The 18,782-nt window shown below is 44.6% G+C and overlaps 1 protein-coding gene across 1 annotated transcript; it reads left to right on the top strand.

Moving 5' to 3' along the window:
* Positions 1–4,704: 4,704 nt before the first annotated feature.
* Positions 4,705–9,862, top strand: LOC101106410 (melanoma-associated antigen 10). The gene is made up of 2 exons (XM_060408367.1): positions 4,705–7,407; positions 7,710–9,862. Exon 2 carries the CDS (start codon positions 7,765–7,767, stop codon positions 9,049–9,051), a length of 1,287 nt encoding a protein of 428 aa, XP_060264350.1. The 5' UTR covers positions 4,705–7,407; positions 7,710–7,764; the 3' UTR covers positions 9,052–9,862.
* Positions 9,863–18,782: the final 8,920 nt, after the last annotated feature.

Genomic DNA, 18,782 nt, shown 5'->3' with positions numbered 1-18,782 from the left:
GACTAATTCTAAAGAATCTGAAGCTGAACAGTTCTATGAAGACCTACAAGACCTTCTAGAATTAACACCAAAGAAAAGGCCATTCACATATGACCTCAATAAAATTTCTTATGAATATACAGTGGAGGTGATGAATGAATTCAAGAGATTAGATCTGATAGACAGAGTGCCTGAAGAACTATGGACAAAGGTTCATAACATTGTATAGGAGGTCATGACCAAAACATCCCCAAGAAAAGAAATAAAATAAGGCAAAGTGGTTGTCTGAGGAGACTTTACAAGTAACTAAGAAGAGAAAGAAAAGTCAAAGGAAAAAGGAAAAGATATACGCATCTGAATGTAGTGTTCCAGGAAATAGCAAGGAGAGATAAGAAAGCCTTCTTAAGTGAACAGCATAAAGAAATAGAGGAAAACAATAGAATGGGAAAGACTGGAGATCTCTTCAAGAAAGTTAGAGATACCAAGGGGGCATTTAATGCAAATATGGGCATAATAAAGGAGATAAATGGTAAGGACCTAACAGAAGCAGAAAGGATTAAGAAGAGGTGGTAAGAATACACAGAAGAGCAATACCAAAAAGGTCTTAATGACCCGGATAACCACAATGGTGTGGTCACTCACCTAGAGCCATACATCCTGGAGTGTGAAGTTAAGTGGGTCTTACTAAGTCTTACTATGAGCAAAGCTAGTGGAGGTGAAGGAATTCCAGCTGAACTACTTCAAATCCTAAAAGATGATGCTGTGAAAGTGCTGCACTCAATATGCCAACAAATTTCAAAAGCCTAGCAATGGCCACAGGACTGGAAAACATCAGTTTTCATTCCAATCTCAACAAAGAGCAATGCAAAAGATTGTTCAGACTACCACACAGTTGTGCTCATTTCACATGCTAGTAGGTAATGCTCAAAATCCTTCAAGCTAAGTTTCAACAGTACATGAATCAACAACTTCCAGATGTACAAGCTGGATTTAGAAAAGGCAGAGGAACCAGAGATCAAATTGCCAATATTCGTTGGATCATAGAGAAAGCAAGGGAATTCCAAATATATATATATATATATATATATATATATATATATATATATATATATATACATATATTTCTGCTTCATTGACTACGCCAAAGTTTTGGACTGTGTGGATAATAACAAACTGTGGAAAATTCTTAAAGAGATGGGAATACCAGATCTCCTTACCTGTCTCCTGAGAAACATGTATGTGAGACAAGAAGCAACAGTTAGATCCAGACATGGAACAATGGACTGGTTCCAAATGGGAAAGAAATATGACAAGGCTGTATATCATGACCCTGTTTGTTTAATTTATATGCAGAGTACATCATGAGAAATGCTGGGCTGGATGAAGCACAAGCAGGAATCAAGATTGTTGGGAGAAATATCAACAATCTCAGATATGCAGATGATACCACTCTAATGGCAGAAAGTGAAGAGGAACTAAAGAGCTTTTTGATGAGGGTGAAAAGCTGGCTTAAAACTCAATATTCAAAAGGCTAAAATCACGATATCTGTCCCCATCATTTCATGTCAAACAGATGGGGAAAAAGTGGAAACAGTGATAGATTTTATTTCCTTGAGCTCCAAAATCACTGGGGACATTGACTGCAGCCATAAAATTGAAAGACACTTGTTCCTTGAAAGAAAAGCTATGACAAACCTAGACAACACATTAGAAACAGAGATATCACTTTGCTGACAAAGGTCCATATAGTTGAAGCCATAATTTTTCCAGTAGTCAGGTATGGATGTGTGGGCTGGACCATAAAGATTGCTGAGCGTCAAAAAATTGATGCTTTTGAATTGTGGTGCTGGAGAAGACTCAAGAGTCCTTTAGACTGCAAGGAGATAAAACCAGTCAATTCTAAAGGAAATCAACCCTGAATATTCTTTGGAAGGACTGATGCTGAAGCTCCAATACTTTGGCCACCTGATGCAAAGAACTGACTCATTGGAAAAGAACCTGATGCTGGGAAAGATTGAAAGCAAGATAAGAGGATGACAGAGGATGAGATGGTTGGATGTCATCACAAACACAACAGACATGAGTTTGAGCAAGCTCCAGGAGATGGTGAAGTATAGGGAAGACTGGAATGCTGTAGTTCATGGGTTTGTAAAGAGTTGGACTTGACTTAGCAACTCAACAACAACAATAATGGTCAGACCACAGAGACTTTGCAAAGTGTTCTGAAATCTCTAGCATTGCTCTGAAGTTACTTGTTGCCCATGTCATCTCTTGAAGTGGTGGATTTCTCCACACTCTCTTTGTCCTGCACTGGCTAATTTTGATTCAGTTCCTCTTTTCTCCAGTGATACTTGTTCCATAATGCTGGTCTTCTAGCTTTCTTAGGTAAGAGAGTTTTTTGAGAGGCTTTTTTCTGAAAATTCCCTGAAGGTGTTTTTTGACCTCTTTAGTTGTCTTGGGAACCTGAAGGGACAACAGTGTTAGCACAGATGGACATTGGTTTGGGGTAATTGTTGGGGAATGAATGGGACCTAAGGTTTCATGAGAAGGGGTGTGGGCTGAGGATGGCTCTGGCAGGCAAGAACAGGGTAGAGGTCTTGGAGAGGTGTCAATGAGGAAGAGGAGGAGGATCTTGGGTGTGGTCATCTCACCTTGACCCTGTTTCTGGACTTGTATTGACAGAGCATCTTCTTCCTCCTTTTGATGCTTGGGATCAGTTATTTCATACCTATGCTAAGGAATTGTGGTTTACTGGTCACTTTCCCTGTGCCAAAATTTCCTAGTGGTCTGCTTCAGGCCTCCTGACCAGCCTATATACACTGCTCCCCAGGATAATAAAGGCCACACTCTTTAGGTTTGTTCGATCAAGGGTAGCCTTGGGGAAGAATCTCAGACATGACAAAGAACCATCCTGACATATCCATGGGGGCTTGCAGGAAGAAGTGAAAACGCCAAGATACTTTGGCTGGAGAAAGAGGGCTTTTCTTTAGTACCTCTAAAGAACCTTCTCAAACTGACCACTGCTTCTTACCATCCCACATTCAATTCTGGTGGCCACGTGTCAGGGAACAGGCCTTACCATCCATTTCAATGGTTCAGTGTTATCTCTCTTTACCATGCATGAACTGATTTTTGTATGTTCTTACATAAAATCCCTACAAGGTAAAATGGATGTATTTAAGGTTCGTTGAACATGTGAATCATCTCACTTCCCTTATGAATATTTCTTTTATATACCTTGAAAACCACTCACTTCTTGGCTACCACCAAAGAAACTTTCCATCCCACTTCCTATTCTGAGGATCCATATAGCTCTCCTCACTTTTCTACTTTCCAGATTGAAATCACTGCCTAAAGTCTGTTTTTAGTATACAGATTTTCCCAACTGGGCATCTTAGTTTTGTTTCAAATCTGAGAGGGAGGTCAGCGCACCTCACAAGTTATAGTACCCAGATGAGTTTTAACAGGGTAAGGTGAATAAGGCAGATATTAACCTGCCAGATATTGTGCTGGATGTTTGCATGTAGGAAACTGCACTCTTCCTTGCCCACCACCTCCTCAAGGAACTTGGAGATTCAGAGTCATATCCTGAATGGTGCAGACTCAGGTCCACAAAGGGCAGAAAGTCAAGGCTCTGCTGAAATCAGCAAAGGTAGGAGTCCCAGGACTTGACAGATGTGAAGGTAAGTAAGGACCCTGAAGGAGAGCCCTGAGGGAATCCTGGACCGCAAAACAGAGTTGGTCCTGTGAGGCCTTGGAGTGGGATGACCACTCGCAGCACTTTCTGACATCCGAGTCTCAGACTGGGGACCTGGTATAAGGGGTGGTGGCTCAGAGGGACAGATAAGATAATTCCAGGTCCTGCTGGGAGTCAAGGTGAGGACCCTGAAGGAGGATTGAGGGGATCCTGAACCTCAAACAGAGGGGACCCTCCCCCCCCCCCCCCCCGCCCAGATTCCTACCCTTGCTGTCAGCCCTGCAAGGACCTGGAGCTGGATGAGCACAGTAGGCCTGTTCTGAATTTTTGACATCCCAGTCTCAGAGAGACTGAGGACTCGGTGAAAGGGGCAAGGCTGCAGGTGGGCGGAGGGGAGAATCTCAGGTTCTCCCAGGAGTAAACGTGAGGACCCTGAGGAAGGATTGAGAGACCCTGGACCCCAGAACAGAGGCAATCCCTGGGATGCTTTAAGGCAGGATGACCCCATGTAGCCTTTCCTGACATCTGGGTCTCAGAGAAACTGGGAACTTGGGGAAAGGGGCGGGGCCTAAGGTCAGCAGAGGGGAGAATCCCAGGTCCCATCTGAAATCAAGGTGAAGACTGTGAGGACGGACTCAAGGGACCCTGCGAGAACAGAGAAGACTCTGAGAGGCCCTGGCGTGGGATGTGCACAGGCAGCATTTCCTGACATCCGGTCCCGGAGAGACTGGCAATCTAGAGTAAGTAGTGTGTCCTCGGTTGGAGAGAGAGGAGAATCCTAACAGGAGTCAAGGTGAGGCCCCTGAGGGAGGACTGAGGGGATCCTGGGCCCCAGAACACGGATGGAGGGTGAGGTGTCCCGGAGAAACCCACCCCTGCCCTCAGCTGTGGGCACCATGAGCTCGTGGCAGCCTGTGCTGACTTCCTCATCCGGGTCTCAGAGAATCCCGCCCCTGCCCTCAGCTGTGGTGAGCCGCGGGGCGAGATGAGCACGTGGCAGCCTGTGCTGACTTCCTCATCCGGGTCTTGGAGAGCAGGGGTGACCTGTGGTAACAGTTGCGGCCTCTGGAGGGCAGAGGCGGAATCCTAGATCCTTCGTGGACTAAGGCAAGGATCCTGAGGGAGGACTGAGGGGACCCTGTGAGAACAGAGAAGGCTCCGAGAAGCCCTGGCATGGGATGTACACAGGCAGGATTTCCTGCCATCCGGTCCCGGAGAGACTGGCAATCTAGCGTAAGTAGCGGGTCTTAAGTTGGAGAGAGGGGAGAATCCTCACAGGAGTCAAGGTGAGGCCCCTGAGGGAGGACTGAGGGGATCTTGGACCCTAGAACACGGATGGAGGGTGAGGTGTCCCAGAGAAACTTGCTCCTGCCCTCAGCTGTGGTAAGCCGCGCGGGGCGCCATGAGCCCGTGGCAGCCTGTGCTGACTTCCTCATCCGGGTCTCAGAGAATCCCGCCCCTGCCCTCAGCTGTGGTGAGCCGTGGGGCGAGATGAGCACGAGGCAGCCTGTTGACTTCCTCATCCAGGTCTTGGAGAGCAGGGGTGACCTGTGGTAACAGTTGCGGCCTCGGGAGGGCAGAGGCGGAATCCTAAATCCTTCGTGGACTAAGGTAAGGATCCTGAGGGAGGACTGAGGGGACCCTGTGAGAACAGAGAAGGCTCCGAGAAGCCCTGGCATGGGATGTACACAGGCAGGATTTCCTGCCATCCGGTCCGGGAGAGACTGGCAATCTAGCGTAAGTAGCGGGTCTTAAGTTGGAGAGAGGGGAGAATCCTCACAGGAGTCAAGGTGAGGCCCCTGAGGGAGGACTGAGGGGATCTTGGACCCTAGAACACGGATGGAGGGTGAGGTGTCCCAGAGAAACCTGCTCCTGCCCTCAGCTGTGGTAAGCCGCGCGGGGCGCCATGAGCCCGTGGCAGCCTGTGCTGACTTCCTCATCCGGGTCTCAGAGAAACCCACCCCTACCCTCAGCTGGGGTGAGCTGCCGGGCGAGATGAGCTCATGGCAGCCTGTGCTGACTTCCTCATCCAGGTCTTGGAGATCAGGGGTGACCTGTAATAACGGTCGTGGCCTCGGGGGCTCAGAGGAGGAATCCTAGATCCTTCGTGGACTAAGGTGAGGATCCTGAGGGAGGACTGAGGGGATCCTGTGAGAACAGAGAAGGCTCTGAGAAGCCCTGGCATGGGATGTACACAGACAGCATTTCCTGACATCCGGGTCCTGGAGGTACTGGGAATCTAGTTTAAGTAGTGTGTCCTTGGTTGGAGAGAGGGGAGAATCCTAACAGGAGTCAAGGTGAGGCCCCTGAGGGAGGACAGAGGGGACCCTGGACCCCAGAACACAGATGGAGGGTGAAGTATCCCAGAGAAACCCACCACTGCCTTCAGCTGTGGTAGCCCACAGGCCGAGAGCAGCCTGTGCTGACTTCCCTCACCTGGGTCCCAGAGAGCCACTGTGGGGTGGTCAGACGCGGAATCCTAGACCCTTCGTGGACCAAGGTGAAGACCCTGAGGGATGACTGAGGAGACCCCGTGAGAACAGAGAGGGCTCTGGGAGGCCCTGGCGTGGGATATGCACAGGCAGCATTTCCTGACATCCGGGTCTCAGAAACACTGGGGACCTAGGATAAAGGGCAGGGGCCTTAGGTGGGCAGAAAGAAAAATTCCAGGTCCTGCGGGGAGTCAAGGTGAGGACTCTGAGGGAGGACTAAGGGGAACTTGGGCCCCAGACCAGATTGGGCTCTGGGAGGCCCTGGGGCGGGATGACTACAGGGAGCATTTCCTGACATCCGCCTCTCAGAGAGACTGGGAATGTGGTGAAAGGGGCGAGGCCTCAGTGGGGAGAGGGGAGACTCCAATGTCCTAACAGGAGTCAAGGGAAGGAGTCAAACCCCTGAGGGAAGACTGAGGGGAACTTGGACCCCACAAGAGGCCCCAGATGGAATGGGGGAGGGGTTGCAAATGTGCTGTTTCCTGACTTCCTGCATGGCCACCTAAGGTGAGGTATCAGCATATGGTATTGTACTCAAGTGCACAAAGGTAGGAGGCTCAGGCTTTGTCAAGAGTAGTGGTGAGGACCTTGAGAGAGGACTGGCTGAACTCATGCGAAAATGTACTAAACCCCAGCTATCCCTACCCTTTCTGTTGGCCACAGAAGGACCTGAAGCAGTTTGACTGTATGTGGTGCCCTCTCATTTCCATCTTTGTTCTCACATAAAGGTGAGACACTTCAGTTAAGGAAGGTGGATTGAGGTAAACAGAAGGAAGCTCTGCCAGGCATTAAGGTGAGAACTCATCAGACCTCGACCCCAATCCCAGGACAGATGGACCCCACAGTATTCAGCCAACCCTTGCTCTTCCGCCTGGGAAGGCCCTGGGCAAGCATAGTTAGATGTGAAGCCCCATAACTTCCTTCTGTTCAGTCTAGGGATCCTATTTTGAGAGTTTTGTCTCAGGCCTGCAGTGAGGAGAGCCCACATCCTGCCAGGGAAAAGGTGAAAGCCCTGCGTGAGCACAAATGGGACCACCCATCCCAGAAGAATGAGGACCTCACAGAGTCCATCCTCCTATCAGCACCAAGGGGCCCAGCACTGTACCACAGTTTACAGCTGAGGTGCCCCCTTGTTTCCTCTCACAGGGGCTCCAGGAACCAAGAGGTGAAAGCCCAGATCTGAAGCTCGTGTCTACAGGTCACAGATCAGAGGAGGTCCAGGCAGCACGAGGAGTCAAGGTGAGGTGAGGTGCCTGCCTTGAGTGTGCACCAGGCAGGGACTCCCCACCCCAGAACAGACAGGACCCCACAAGACCCAAATCCCTTCCCCCTTCATCCCCAGAACCCTGGGCTGTGCTGCCCGCACCCTGGGGGGAGCCACCTCACTTCCTCCTTCAGTAGCCATGGGTCAGGCCACTCAGGAGGAGCTCCTCTATGAGGCCCGAGAGCACACCTCAAGAGGAGACCTGTCAGTGGCCTGAGTCAGACCGCCCAGGGTGGATTTCTCAGTCAAAGCCGCTCACACCCCCTCTCTCCCCCAGGCCTGTGGATCCAGTTCTGCACTGTCTGTCCGTACTCTTGCTACCAGGAGTCATTATGCCTCCACCTCCAAAGCGTTTGTGTTACAAGAAGTGTTGGTGCTGCATACTTAAGGACAACCTTCAGTCCCAGAGCGAGAATTGGGGACTTTGGAATGCACAAGTTCCTCAGTGTGAGGAGGAGAGGGAGCACACCTCCTCCTCCTCTTCCTCCTCCTCCTCCTCCTCCTCCTCCTCCTCCTCCTCTTCCTCCTCCTCCTCCTCCTCCTCCTCCTCCTCCTCCTCCTCCTCCTCCTCTTCTTCCTCCTCCTCCTCTTCTTCCTCCTCCTCCTCTCCTTCCTCCTCCTGCTCTTCTTCCTCTTCCTCCTCTTCTTCTTCCTCCTCCTCTCCCCACCCCACCTCCTCCTTCTGTTTTCTGACCCCAGGCACCACAATTGAGGTTCCTGATACTGCTGGGACACCAAGTCCTTTCCAGGCTTCTCAGAGAGTTTGGACCTTACCCACTGCCCTAGCAACCACTCCATCAATCATATCAGATCAGGGATCTGGCAGTAGAAAAAGAAAAAGGCCAAGCACTTCGCAGGCCCTGCCAGATGGTGGGCACTTGCTCAGAGATGCAATAGATGGTAAGGTGGGGGATCTGGTGTCATTCCTGCTCGTCAGATATCACAGAAAGGAGGTGGCCACAAAGGCAGAAATGCTTAGTGTTATCAAAGATTACCAAGACCTCTTCCCTATGATCCTCAGTCAAGCCACTGACTGCATGAATCTGGTCTTTGGTATTGATGTGAAGGCGTTGGACCCCACAGGTCTCTTCTATGTCTTGGTCAACACCTTGGGTCTCACCTACAATGATTCATTGAGTGGTGATGAGGAGAGCATGCCCATGGCTGGCCTCCTTGTAAATACCTTGAGTATAATCTTCATAGCTGGCAACTGTGCACCTGAGGAAAAGATCTGGGAAATGCTAGGTATCATGGGGCTGTATGCTGGTATGAACCATTTCATCTATGGGGACCCCAGGGAGCTGCTGACCCAAGTGTGGGTGCAACAAGGGTATCTGGAATACCGACAGGTGCCCAATAGTGATCCTGCCTGCTATGAGTTCCTGTGGGGTCCCCGGACATATGCAGAGACCACTAAGATGAAAGTCTTAGAGTTCTTGGCCAAAGTTCATGATACCATCCCCAGTGCCTTTCCTAGCTTGTATGAAGAAGCTTTGCAAAGTGAAAAAACAGGACCCCAAGCCAGAGTTGTAGCCAGGGCCAGGGCCAGGGATGGGACTTGTGCCAGGACCAGGGCCTATTCCAAGGCCACATCCAACAGCTTCTTTTGCCCTAACTGAAGTAGAGGAAAATGTTTCATTCTGTTTGATGAGAACAGTCACTTATCTAAGTAGTGGAGAGGCAAGATGGGGCTTGGGAGTATTGAATATATTATGTCTTTGTGTTCCTGCTGTGTAAAGGTGATTTGGAGATTTTTTTTTTTTTTTGGTACTTTTCAAATGCTGTTCCTATTAACAAAAGGCTTAATTAACTTCAAGTTCTAAGTTTACAAATGACATTCATCAAAAATGTATTGCTGTTATCCAGTTTAAGAAGTGAACATTTTACCTATTTTGTAGCTACAGTTATTGTCATAAGCCTGTATAAGTGATGGTGAACTCCTTTAGGTTTTACTTGTTTGGAGCATTTTTTATCTATCCTTTTCTGAATGATAACTTTGTAGGGTAACGAGCATATTGTTGGTTGGAAGTTTTTTCTTTTAGCCCTTTGAGTATATCATGCCCCTCTCTTCTGGCTGCAAAATTTTGGCTGAAAAGTCTGCTGATGCTCTTGTGGGGTCTCCTTCAAATGTACCAAGTTGTTTTTCTCTTGCTGCTTTTAAGATTTTCTGCATTTTGCTATTTTTTGAAACAAATTGGGAAACCTTTCATTATATTTTACTATCTGGAATAAGAAAACATGGCATTACTTTCCTTGGAAATGTGAAAATAGATGAATAGAGAGAAAAGTGAAAAATAGTTAATTTTTGTCTTCTGTTATCCCTTTTCTTGTGTTCTTCTGTAAAATTAAAAGATATGTACTTAGATATGCTTTGCTTATTTAAGAATGTATACAGTATTAAATCTAAATAAACAAGATTCTCTGTTCACTGGCTCTGTTATTCCCCAATCATTAATTAGAGATTGACTCTTTGAAAGGCCCTATAGAAGTAGGGGGACACCAAGATAAGGGAGATACACCCCTTAGCTATAAAATTGTAAAGTCCAAGAGCAACAGTCACATCAGGAAGATAATGAACTATTCTCTAAATACTAACTAAGGGTTAAGGTCTAAGTATTGGGTTAGCCTATAAGGTCATATTGTACAGCCCATGGGGTTGCAAAGAGTCGGACATGACTAAGCGACTTTCACTTTCAAAAGGTTGTATGGATTTTCTCATAAGCCGGCATGGAAAAACCCGAACTACCTTTTTGGCCCACCCGATACTAAATAATCAGTAAAAGAAAGGAAGAGGAGGTGAGTACTATGGATAAGAGTAAGTGTAAGTGCCCCAAGTCAGGGCAGTTTGGAGCTTTGGGAAACTTCAGTTCTGGAGGAGCTAGGGATGATGAAGCTGGGTGGTACCCGTGACCAGACTCATGGTGTGTCTTCAAAGTGAGAGGAAACCCTGGAATAGAAAACTGCACTTAGCAGTTACCTTTGAGTCGCTGAAAAACCAGAGAAGAATCTCCTCTTGGAGCAGGTAGGGAAGGAACCCTGCACACGTGTCTCAGTACTGTGGAGTACAGTACATAGACTAGACGCTTTATACTCATCATCTGTAAGTAAATTTTTTGAGAAATACGGTGATATGACTTTGAAGTGGTGCCCAGAAGCCTCTCAAGGGACACACTTTTCTCTGGCTGTGGAAAGCCAGAACGCACTGTATTTAAAAAACATTTTAATTAGATGATCTTGAGTGTCATTTGGACAGCTCTAAGCAAGAGCTAGAACTTTGGGGGGTAGAATGAATGAAAGACATCATTTGGATGGAAAAGCAGCTGGGAGGGAGGAATAGAGTTGGTTTTTGACTCAAATTCTAGGAGCTGTGAGTTGCATCCAGCTGAGGGAGACCCCCCCCCCCAAATTAAATAACATCTTCTAGGAGGGCAACTGTACTGAGTTTTATTTACAAAGCAATATTGTTGGATGATTTGTTATTCTTCATCCTATTGCTTTGCATATTCTCTGAGATCTGAAAAATAAAAAGCAAACAAGGTTCTCAGAAAAGGGGGTAGTATGGTTTGTGGGTAAAATAATACTAGAAGTGACTGCCAGTCATCAAAGTTCCAAGATATAATAGGCACTGTGTGAGATGCTTTACATACACTGCTCACATCCCTGAAGCCCTACAAAACAGAGCTCATCGAGCTCACTTGCTTCACAGATGAAGAAGCCAACACCGTGGGACTTGGGGATCTTCCCAGCATCACATGTTACTAGGAGACAGGATAGGGACTAGACCCTGGCCTGAATTTCTCTTGAGCCCATGTTGTTCCCACCTACCCCAGCCCGTGGCCGACCTTCTGACTTGTGTATTCTGTTCTCTCTACTACACGATGTCTCTGAGGTGACAAGGAGGATGTTGTGTCTAAGGTACTAAAAGCAGGCCTAAATAAGAAAGATGAAAATGAGATTTAAATGCAATTTGAGTACTGTCTATGGGCTTTATTAACCTAGGGTCCACCCACCTGAGTCCCAGAGTTCCTTGAAAACTGACTCTGCCTGAGTGCTAGCATTTTTTTCAGACCCAGAACTTTCCCAAATTATAGCACCCTTTCCCTGGTCTTCCTCTGTATGCTCTCCTGTCTAACTCTCAAATCTAGCCTGCTAACCAGCTCGTCATTGGTCTCCATTGGAAGCCCAGAATCACCTACCTTCCCCCAACATAGAGCATTAGTCTTCTGGCTGTCCCATGACTCACCCTAGAAGGCCTATGATATCAACAGCCCCATTGATGTAAAAATTCACCTGGGGACAGCTGCTTTAAGACACCTGGTCACCAGCCCTGTTATCTCTAACACAGTCTCCAAGTGTTTTCTAAATGGGGTGGTAAGTGCCATCTAATTTGGCACATCATCTATTTTTTCCTGGAATATAACTTTAAAGTTAGAGGATTATTGAAACCACCATGATATTTTAAGTAGGATTTCAATGAGGTGTCTTATTTTAAATTCAGTTCAGTTCAGTTCAGTCACTCAGTCGTGTCCGACTCTTTAAGACCCCATGAATTGCAGCACGCCAGGCCTCCCTGTCCATCATCAACTCCCGGAGTTCACTAAAACTCACATCCATCGAGTCAGTGATGCCATCCAGCCATCTCATCCTCTGTCGTCCCCTTTTCCTCCTGCCACTAATCCCTCCCAGCATCAGAGTCTTTTCCAATGAGTCAACTCTTTGCATGAGGTGGCCAAAGTACTGGAGTTTCAGCTTCACCATCATTCCTTCTAAAGAACACCCAGGGCTGATCTCCTTTATTTTTTTTTTATTTTTTTTTTCTTTTTTTTTTTAGTTTTTTATTTTTTAAATTTTAAAATCTTTAATTCTTACATGCATTCCCAAACATGAATGGACTGGTTGGATCTCCTTGCAGTCCAAGGGACTCTCAAGAGTCTTCTCCAACACCACAGTTCAAAAGCATCAATTCTTTAACGCTCAGCTTTCTTCACAGTCCAACTCTCACATCCATTCATAACCACTGGAAAAACCATAGCCTTGACTAGACGGACCTTTGTTGGCAAAGTAATGTCTCTGCTTTTCAATATGCTATCTATGTTGGTCATAACTTTTCTTCCAAGGAGTAAGCATCTTTTAATTTCATGGCTGCAGTCACCATCTGCAGTGATTTTAAATTCACTGCTGATCAAATACCTAACTTATGTAAGTGCTAAAAAACCAGAGACTCTCTCAGTTGTAGATGAGGAAAGATGACAGAAGTCATTGTGGAGCAAACATCTAAAGCTGAATTCCTAAATCCCTGGAGTTTCCTAGGAGTTAAAAATGGTTCCTTGGAAGACATGTCAGCTCTGTTGAAAAATAGAATAATTACCCATCCTCCCGCTGTGTCTTGCAATACATGCCACCAGGAAAGTCCCAGCTTTCAATGTGCTTCATGGCACCTATCCAGGTACTCAGGCAAGTTTAGTCACATGGAAGGTGAGCAGAGACTCAAAGGGTTAGAAGTGTGAGCTTGCATTAAGAGGAAGAAGTGCATTTTCAGTTTTATGAGATTATAGAGGTTGTTGCAAAGAAAAATGCAGAAAGGGGCCACTGAATGAAGAAAGTGAATTCTCCCTGCTGAGATTTATAGAACCATTTGACAATTAGATGTGACCCTGTATTTGAAAGCATCTGTCACATAGTAGATGCTTGAAAATTTCAGAGCATTTCAAGGCAGATCTGACTTCAGAAACTCCTCCAAGCATTGAAGATGGTTTTGGTCTCAGCAAATCATAATAATTGCTTTTTATTGAGCATCTACTTTGCAACGGTACATGCGAGAGGCTCCAATGCCCTTCCACATCTTGTCTTGCTCACCTTTCTGGACACGAGGGACACTATGCTGCCAATCTGCTTGTAGTTAAGAGGGGTCGTGACAACTCTTGGCCACTGAGACACAAGCAGGTGTTTACTACCACCTGGAGGCACTTGAGAAGCAGGATGCTGGTTTCACACGCTCTCCCTCGATTCACCAGCAAACATGGTGATCCAGTGTTGAGGTGCTGAAACCACAAGACAGAAGCAGCCTGGATCCCTGGGTCCCCCTAGAGCTGAGGGCCCCTGCTAAACCACATGAAAATTTACTTGCACAAAAACACACTCTTCTTGTGTTAGTCTTTCAAACGTCAAGGTTTGCCTGTTTCATCAGGTTGCAGTAACTTTAATAGACACAGCTACTATTTCTGTTGTTAGGTTTATATAAATATTTTAATTGGAAAGGTAGTAGTGTATATGTTCCTACCTCAAAAATTTCTAGAACTATAGAAAATTTGCAGAATCCCCTTTACAAAGTTTTTTCCATGATTCAGCCTCCTACTCAGAGGTCACCACAACTAACAATGTAGTGTGAGTTGCTTTAAAGCAGACTATGGGCTTTTTCATAGATATGCATTTTCTATCCTATAAAATATATTGATTTGATTTGACATACATAGATTATGATGCACATATTGATGTGCCACTAGCCTTTGTCCCTGAATTAAAAAGATGCAGGATCTTCCCATGACAGCATATACAGCTCCACCTCATTTTGAAACTACCTCTTGGAATGCTGAGGTATGTATGCATCATAATTAAACATCCCTAAGTTGCTTTTCTTTTGTTGTATGATAAATAAAAGGGAATTAGAATCTTAGAATTCTTGAGTAAATGTGGACGTTTTCTTATAAGATATACATACTAATGGGTTTCCCTCATAGCTCAGTTGGTAAAGAATCCACCTGCAATGCAGGAGACCTTGGCTTGATTCCTGGGTTGGGAAGATCCCCTGGAGAAGGGACAGGCTCCCCACTCCAATATTCTTGGACTTCCCTGGTGGCTCAGCTGGTAAAGAATCCACCTGCAGTGTGGGAGCCCTGGGTTTGATCCCTGGGTTGGGAAGATCCCCTGAAGAAGGGAAAAGCTACCCACTCCAGTATTCTGGCCTGGAGAATCCCATGGACTGTATAGGCATGGGGTCACAAAGAGTTGAACACAACTGAGCGACTTTCATTTTCATGCATACTAATACAGAAGTTGGGTTAATGTGGAAAGAGTAAGGATAATTTAACATTTTATAAATATTTCTGATTTTTTTCTCAAAACTGCTATACCTCTAAAACTGTCAGAAAATAAATTTGTGCTAAGTTATGATAATGTTGGTAATTTATTTTAGTGGCAAGAGGAAGCAAATACCATCTATTAAAACTGTATAGCTTAACCCCCTTTAAGAACACAGTTGAAGTGGTTCCTGTAAGAGCTAACTGGGACAAACTTAGCAACTGAACAACAAAAATAGCAACAAAGATCCTTTTGAGTATTTATTTAAGCTTTGTTAGGTGAGATGAGAGCAGTGTTTATAACTTATGGTCAGTATTTCTTCACTCCTAAGGCAAAATCCTTCTAAGTACTCTTAACAATGCACAATGAATTAGGAGCTTTTCTATTCTGACCATTGGGAACAAGAACGGTCTCCAACCCTATGAGAGCTATCTAGCCACCGTGGCCCCCCTGATCTCCCAGCTCCATCTTCTCAACAGAAGAAGACAATCAGGCTCCCCATTGTGCACCATGGTGTGCAGTCTCTCTCCAGGAAGTAAGTTGTAGGACACACGTCATTTGTTTTTTTATCAGAAATCACCATCCTTTGTTGCCTAATTCCAATCATTTGCCAAGTTTTGTCTCGTCTATTTTGTACAGATAATTTTTAGTTGTTTCAGGTAGGTGTATAAATCTGGTTCCTACTTCATCTTGGCCAGAAGCAGAAGTTCTATATTCTGATTTTAAAACTCAAATTATCTATACATAACAAATGTCCCAAATATATCAAACTAATTCAGAATAAAACCAGAATTGGAAAACTGTTGGACACACATACACACAAGCATACACACGTCTATATGTTCATGTAGACATACACAAAACTGAAAGCATATATAAAAATAGCAATAATACTCTTCTCTTGCTAACAGAAATATATTTACTTAAGTATGTTTTCAATATTTTCTAACCCTCTGAAACACATATGAATGCCTTCATAGTTTTAAAATATTATAAATATGTTAAATGTGATTTAGACTATCAAAAATAAGTATGCATTTTCTAGATAGTTTTTCTCCAATAGTGATCAGCTTCTTGCTGGATTCAGCTTTCCATATGCTTACTGTCTGTGAACTAGAAAGAAACAACAAACTTGGACAGGGAGTCACTCAACTTATTTCACACTTGCAAATACAATGCCATGCAAATAAGAATCTCCTTGTTCATAAAACCCTCCCTCCATGTTATAGTACCTTAATGGTGATTTAAATTTGTATTCCTGTGTTTACTAAATAGATTAACCACCATTTTATATGCTTACTGTCTATCTTTTCTTATGAAGAGTCTGTTCTGGTCTCTTGCACATTTTAATATTATGATGTCTTGTAAGTGGATGAAGTTGTAGAATTTCATAAATTTTGTAGAATCTATGTGGTAGGTACACATACATTCATAACACAATTTTTTAAACTTTTTTGTGCATTTGAAAATTTTTATTATAATAAAACATTGAAAGTAAGTTTCATTGTCACTCACTATTCTATATTGGGTACATTATAATATACAGAAAGAAGCAGAGGCAAGAAAAAATTTCTTCCTTCAGAGGTAAAATAAAATTAACCATTCTACTTCACAGACATAGTCATTACTACTCCTACACTGATCATATAGTGAAGATATGTGATTTCCCAAAACTTTGAGATAGGCGTTTCATTCAAGCTATTATCAAAGATAATTTTAGTATAGATTACTTTTGATACTATGCCATTTTTCCCACCTGCAAGGAAGTCCTCATCGAATTTAAGCTCAAAAGTGATTTTCAGAAACCCATTGTGAGGGCATATCCCCTGGAGGGATACCAAGAATTGTATCAGGCAGTGCCAGCCTGGAAAAGACAAAAGCGGACTAAGTACAGAAAATTGTTACACAGCTGATGAATGAACCAAGGGAGGCCACCTGTGAAGAAAGTAAGAAATCTCTACCATCTCCAGGTTTGTGGGGACCATGGAGAAAGTGTTGACCATCTGCTGATGTCCATCTATAGAGGCTTCTCTTGTGTTGTTGGAAGAGGGCGTTTGCTATGACCAGTGCATTTTCTTGGCAAAACTCTATTAGTCTTTGCCCTGCTTCATTCCGCATTCCAAGGCCAAATTTGCCTGTTACTCCAGGTGCTTCTTGACTTCCTACTTTTGCTTTCCAGTCCCCTATAATGAAAAGGACGTCTTTTTGGGATGTTAGTTCTAAAAGGTCTTGTAGGTCTTCATAAAACCATTCAACTTCAGTTTCTTCACCGTTACTGGTTGGGGCATAGACTTGGATAACTGTGATATTGAATGGTTTGCCTTGGAGATGAACAGAGATCATTCTGTCGTTTTTGAGACTGCATCCAAGTACTGCATTTCGGACTCTTTTGTTGACCATAATGGCTACTCCATTTCTTCTGAGGGATTCCTGCCTGCAGTAGTAGATATAATGGTCCTCTGACTTAAATTCACCCATTCCAGTCCATTTTAGTTCGCTGATTCATAGAATGTCAATGTTCACCCTTTCCATCTCTTGTTTGACCACTTCCAATTTGCCTTGATTCATGGACCTGACATTCCAGGTTCCCATGCAATACTGCTCTTTACAGCACCAGATCTTGCTTCTATCAGCAGTCACATCCACAGCTGGGTATTGTTTTTGCTTTGGCTCCATCCCTTCATTCTTTCTGGAGTTATTTCTCCACTGATCTCCAGTAGCATTTTGGGCACCTAATGACCTGGGGAGTTCCTCTTTAGGTATCCTATCATTTTGCCTTTTCATACTGTTCATGGGGTTCTCAAGGCAAGAATACTGAAGTGGCTTGCCATTCCCTTCTCCAGTGGACCACACTGTGTCAGATCTCTCCACCATGACCCACCCATCTTGGGTTGCCCTGCAGGCATGGCTTGGTTTCACTGAGTTAGACAAGGCTGTTGTCCTAGTGTGATTAGATTGACTAGGTTTCTGTGAGTATGGTTGACCAGATGGTCAACGCTGAAATCAGATTGATTATATTCTTTGCAGCCAAAGATGGAGAAGCTGTATACAGTCAACAAAAACAAAGACCAGGAGCTGACTGTGGCTCAGATCATGAACTCCTTATTACCAAATTCAGACTTAAATTGAAGAAAATAGGGAAAACTGCTAGACCATTCAGGTGTGACCTAAATCAAATCCCTTAGGATTATACAGTGGAAGTGAGAAATAGATTTAAGGGCCTAGATCTGATAGATAGAGTCCCTGATGAACTGTGGAATGAAGTTCATGACATTGTACAGGAGACAGGGATCAAGACCATCCCCATGGAAAAGGAATGCAAAAAAGAAAAATGGCTGTCTCAGGAGGCCTTACAAATAGCTGTGTAAAGAAGAGAGGTGAAAAGCAAAGGAGAAAAGGAAAGATATAAGCATCTGAATGCAGAGTTCCAAAGAATAGCAAGGAGAGATAAGAAAGCCTTCCTCAATGATCAATGCAAAGAAATAGAGGAAAACAACAGAATGGGAAAGACTAGAGATCTCTTCAAGAAAATTAGAGATACCAAGGGAACATTTCATGCAAAGATGGGCTCGATAAAGGACAGAAATTGTCTGGACCTAGCAGAAGCAGAAGATATTAAGAAGAGGTGGCCAGAATACACAGGAGAACTGTACAAAAAAGATCTTCACGACCCAGATAATCACGATGCTGTGATCACTCACCTAGAGCCAGACATCGTGGAATGTGAAGTCAAGTGGGCCTTAGAAAGCATCACTATGAACAAAGCTAGTGGAGGTGATGGAATTCCAGTTGAGCTGTTTCAAATCCTGAAAGATGATGCTGTGAAAGTGCTGCACTCAATATGCCAGCAAATTTGGAAAACTCAGCAGTGGCCACAGGACTCGAAAAGGTCAGTTTTCATGTCAATCCCAAAGAAAGTCAATGCCAAAGAATGCTCAAACTACCACACAATTGCACTCATCTCACATGCTAGTAAAGTAATGCTCAAAATTCTCCAAGTCAGGCTTCAGCAATATGTGAACCGTAAACTCCCAGATGTTCAAGCTGGTTTTAGAAAAGGCAGAGGAATCAGAGATCAAATTGCCAACATCCGTTTGATCATGGAAAAAGGAAGAGAGTTCCAGAAAAACATTTATTTCTACTTTATTGACTATGCCAAAGGCTTTGGCTGTGTGGATCACAATAAACTGTGGAAAATTCTAAAAGAGATGGGAATACCAGACCACCTGACCTGCCTCTTGAGAAATCTGTATGCAGGTCAGAAAGCAACAGT

The sequence above is a fragment of the Ovis aries genome, chromosome X, assembly GCF_016772045.2.
Source record: "Ovis aries strain OAR_USU_Benz2616 breed Rambouillet chromosome X, ARS-UI_Ramb_v3.0, whole genome shotgun sequence".
Lineage (NCBI taxonomy): Eukaryota > Metazoa > Chordata > Mammalia > Artiodactyla > Bovidae > Ovis > Ovis aries.
The sequence above is the reverse complement of the archived record's forward strand: the minus strand, read 5'-3'. Positions and strand labels throughout refer to the sequence as shown.

Bases quoted from the DNA above. Each gene is read 5' to 3' on its own strand.
- LOC101106410 (XM_060408367.1), top strand. From the start codon at position 7,765: ATGCCTCCACCTCCAAAGCGTTTGTGTTACAAGAAGTGTTGGTGCTGC.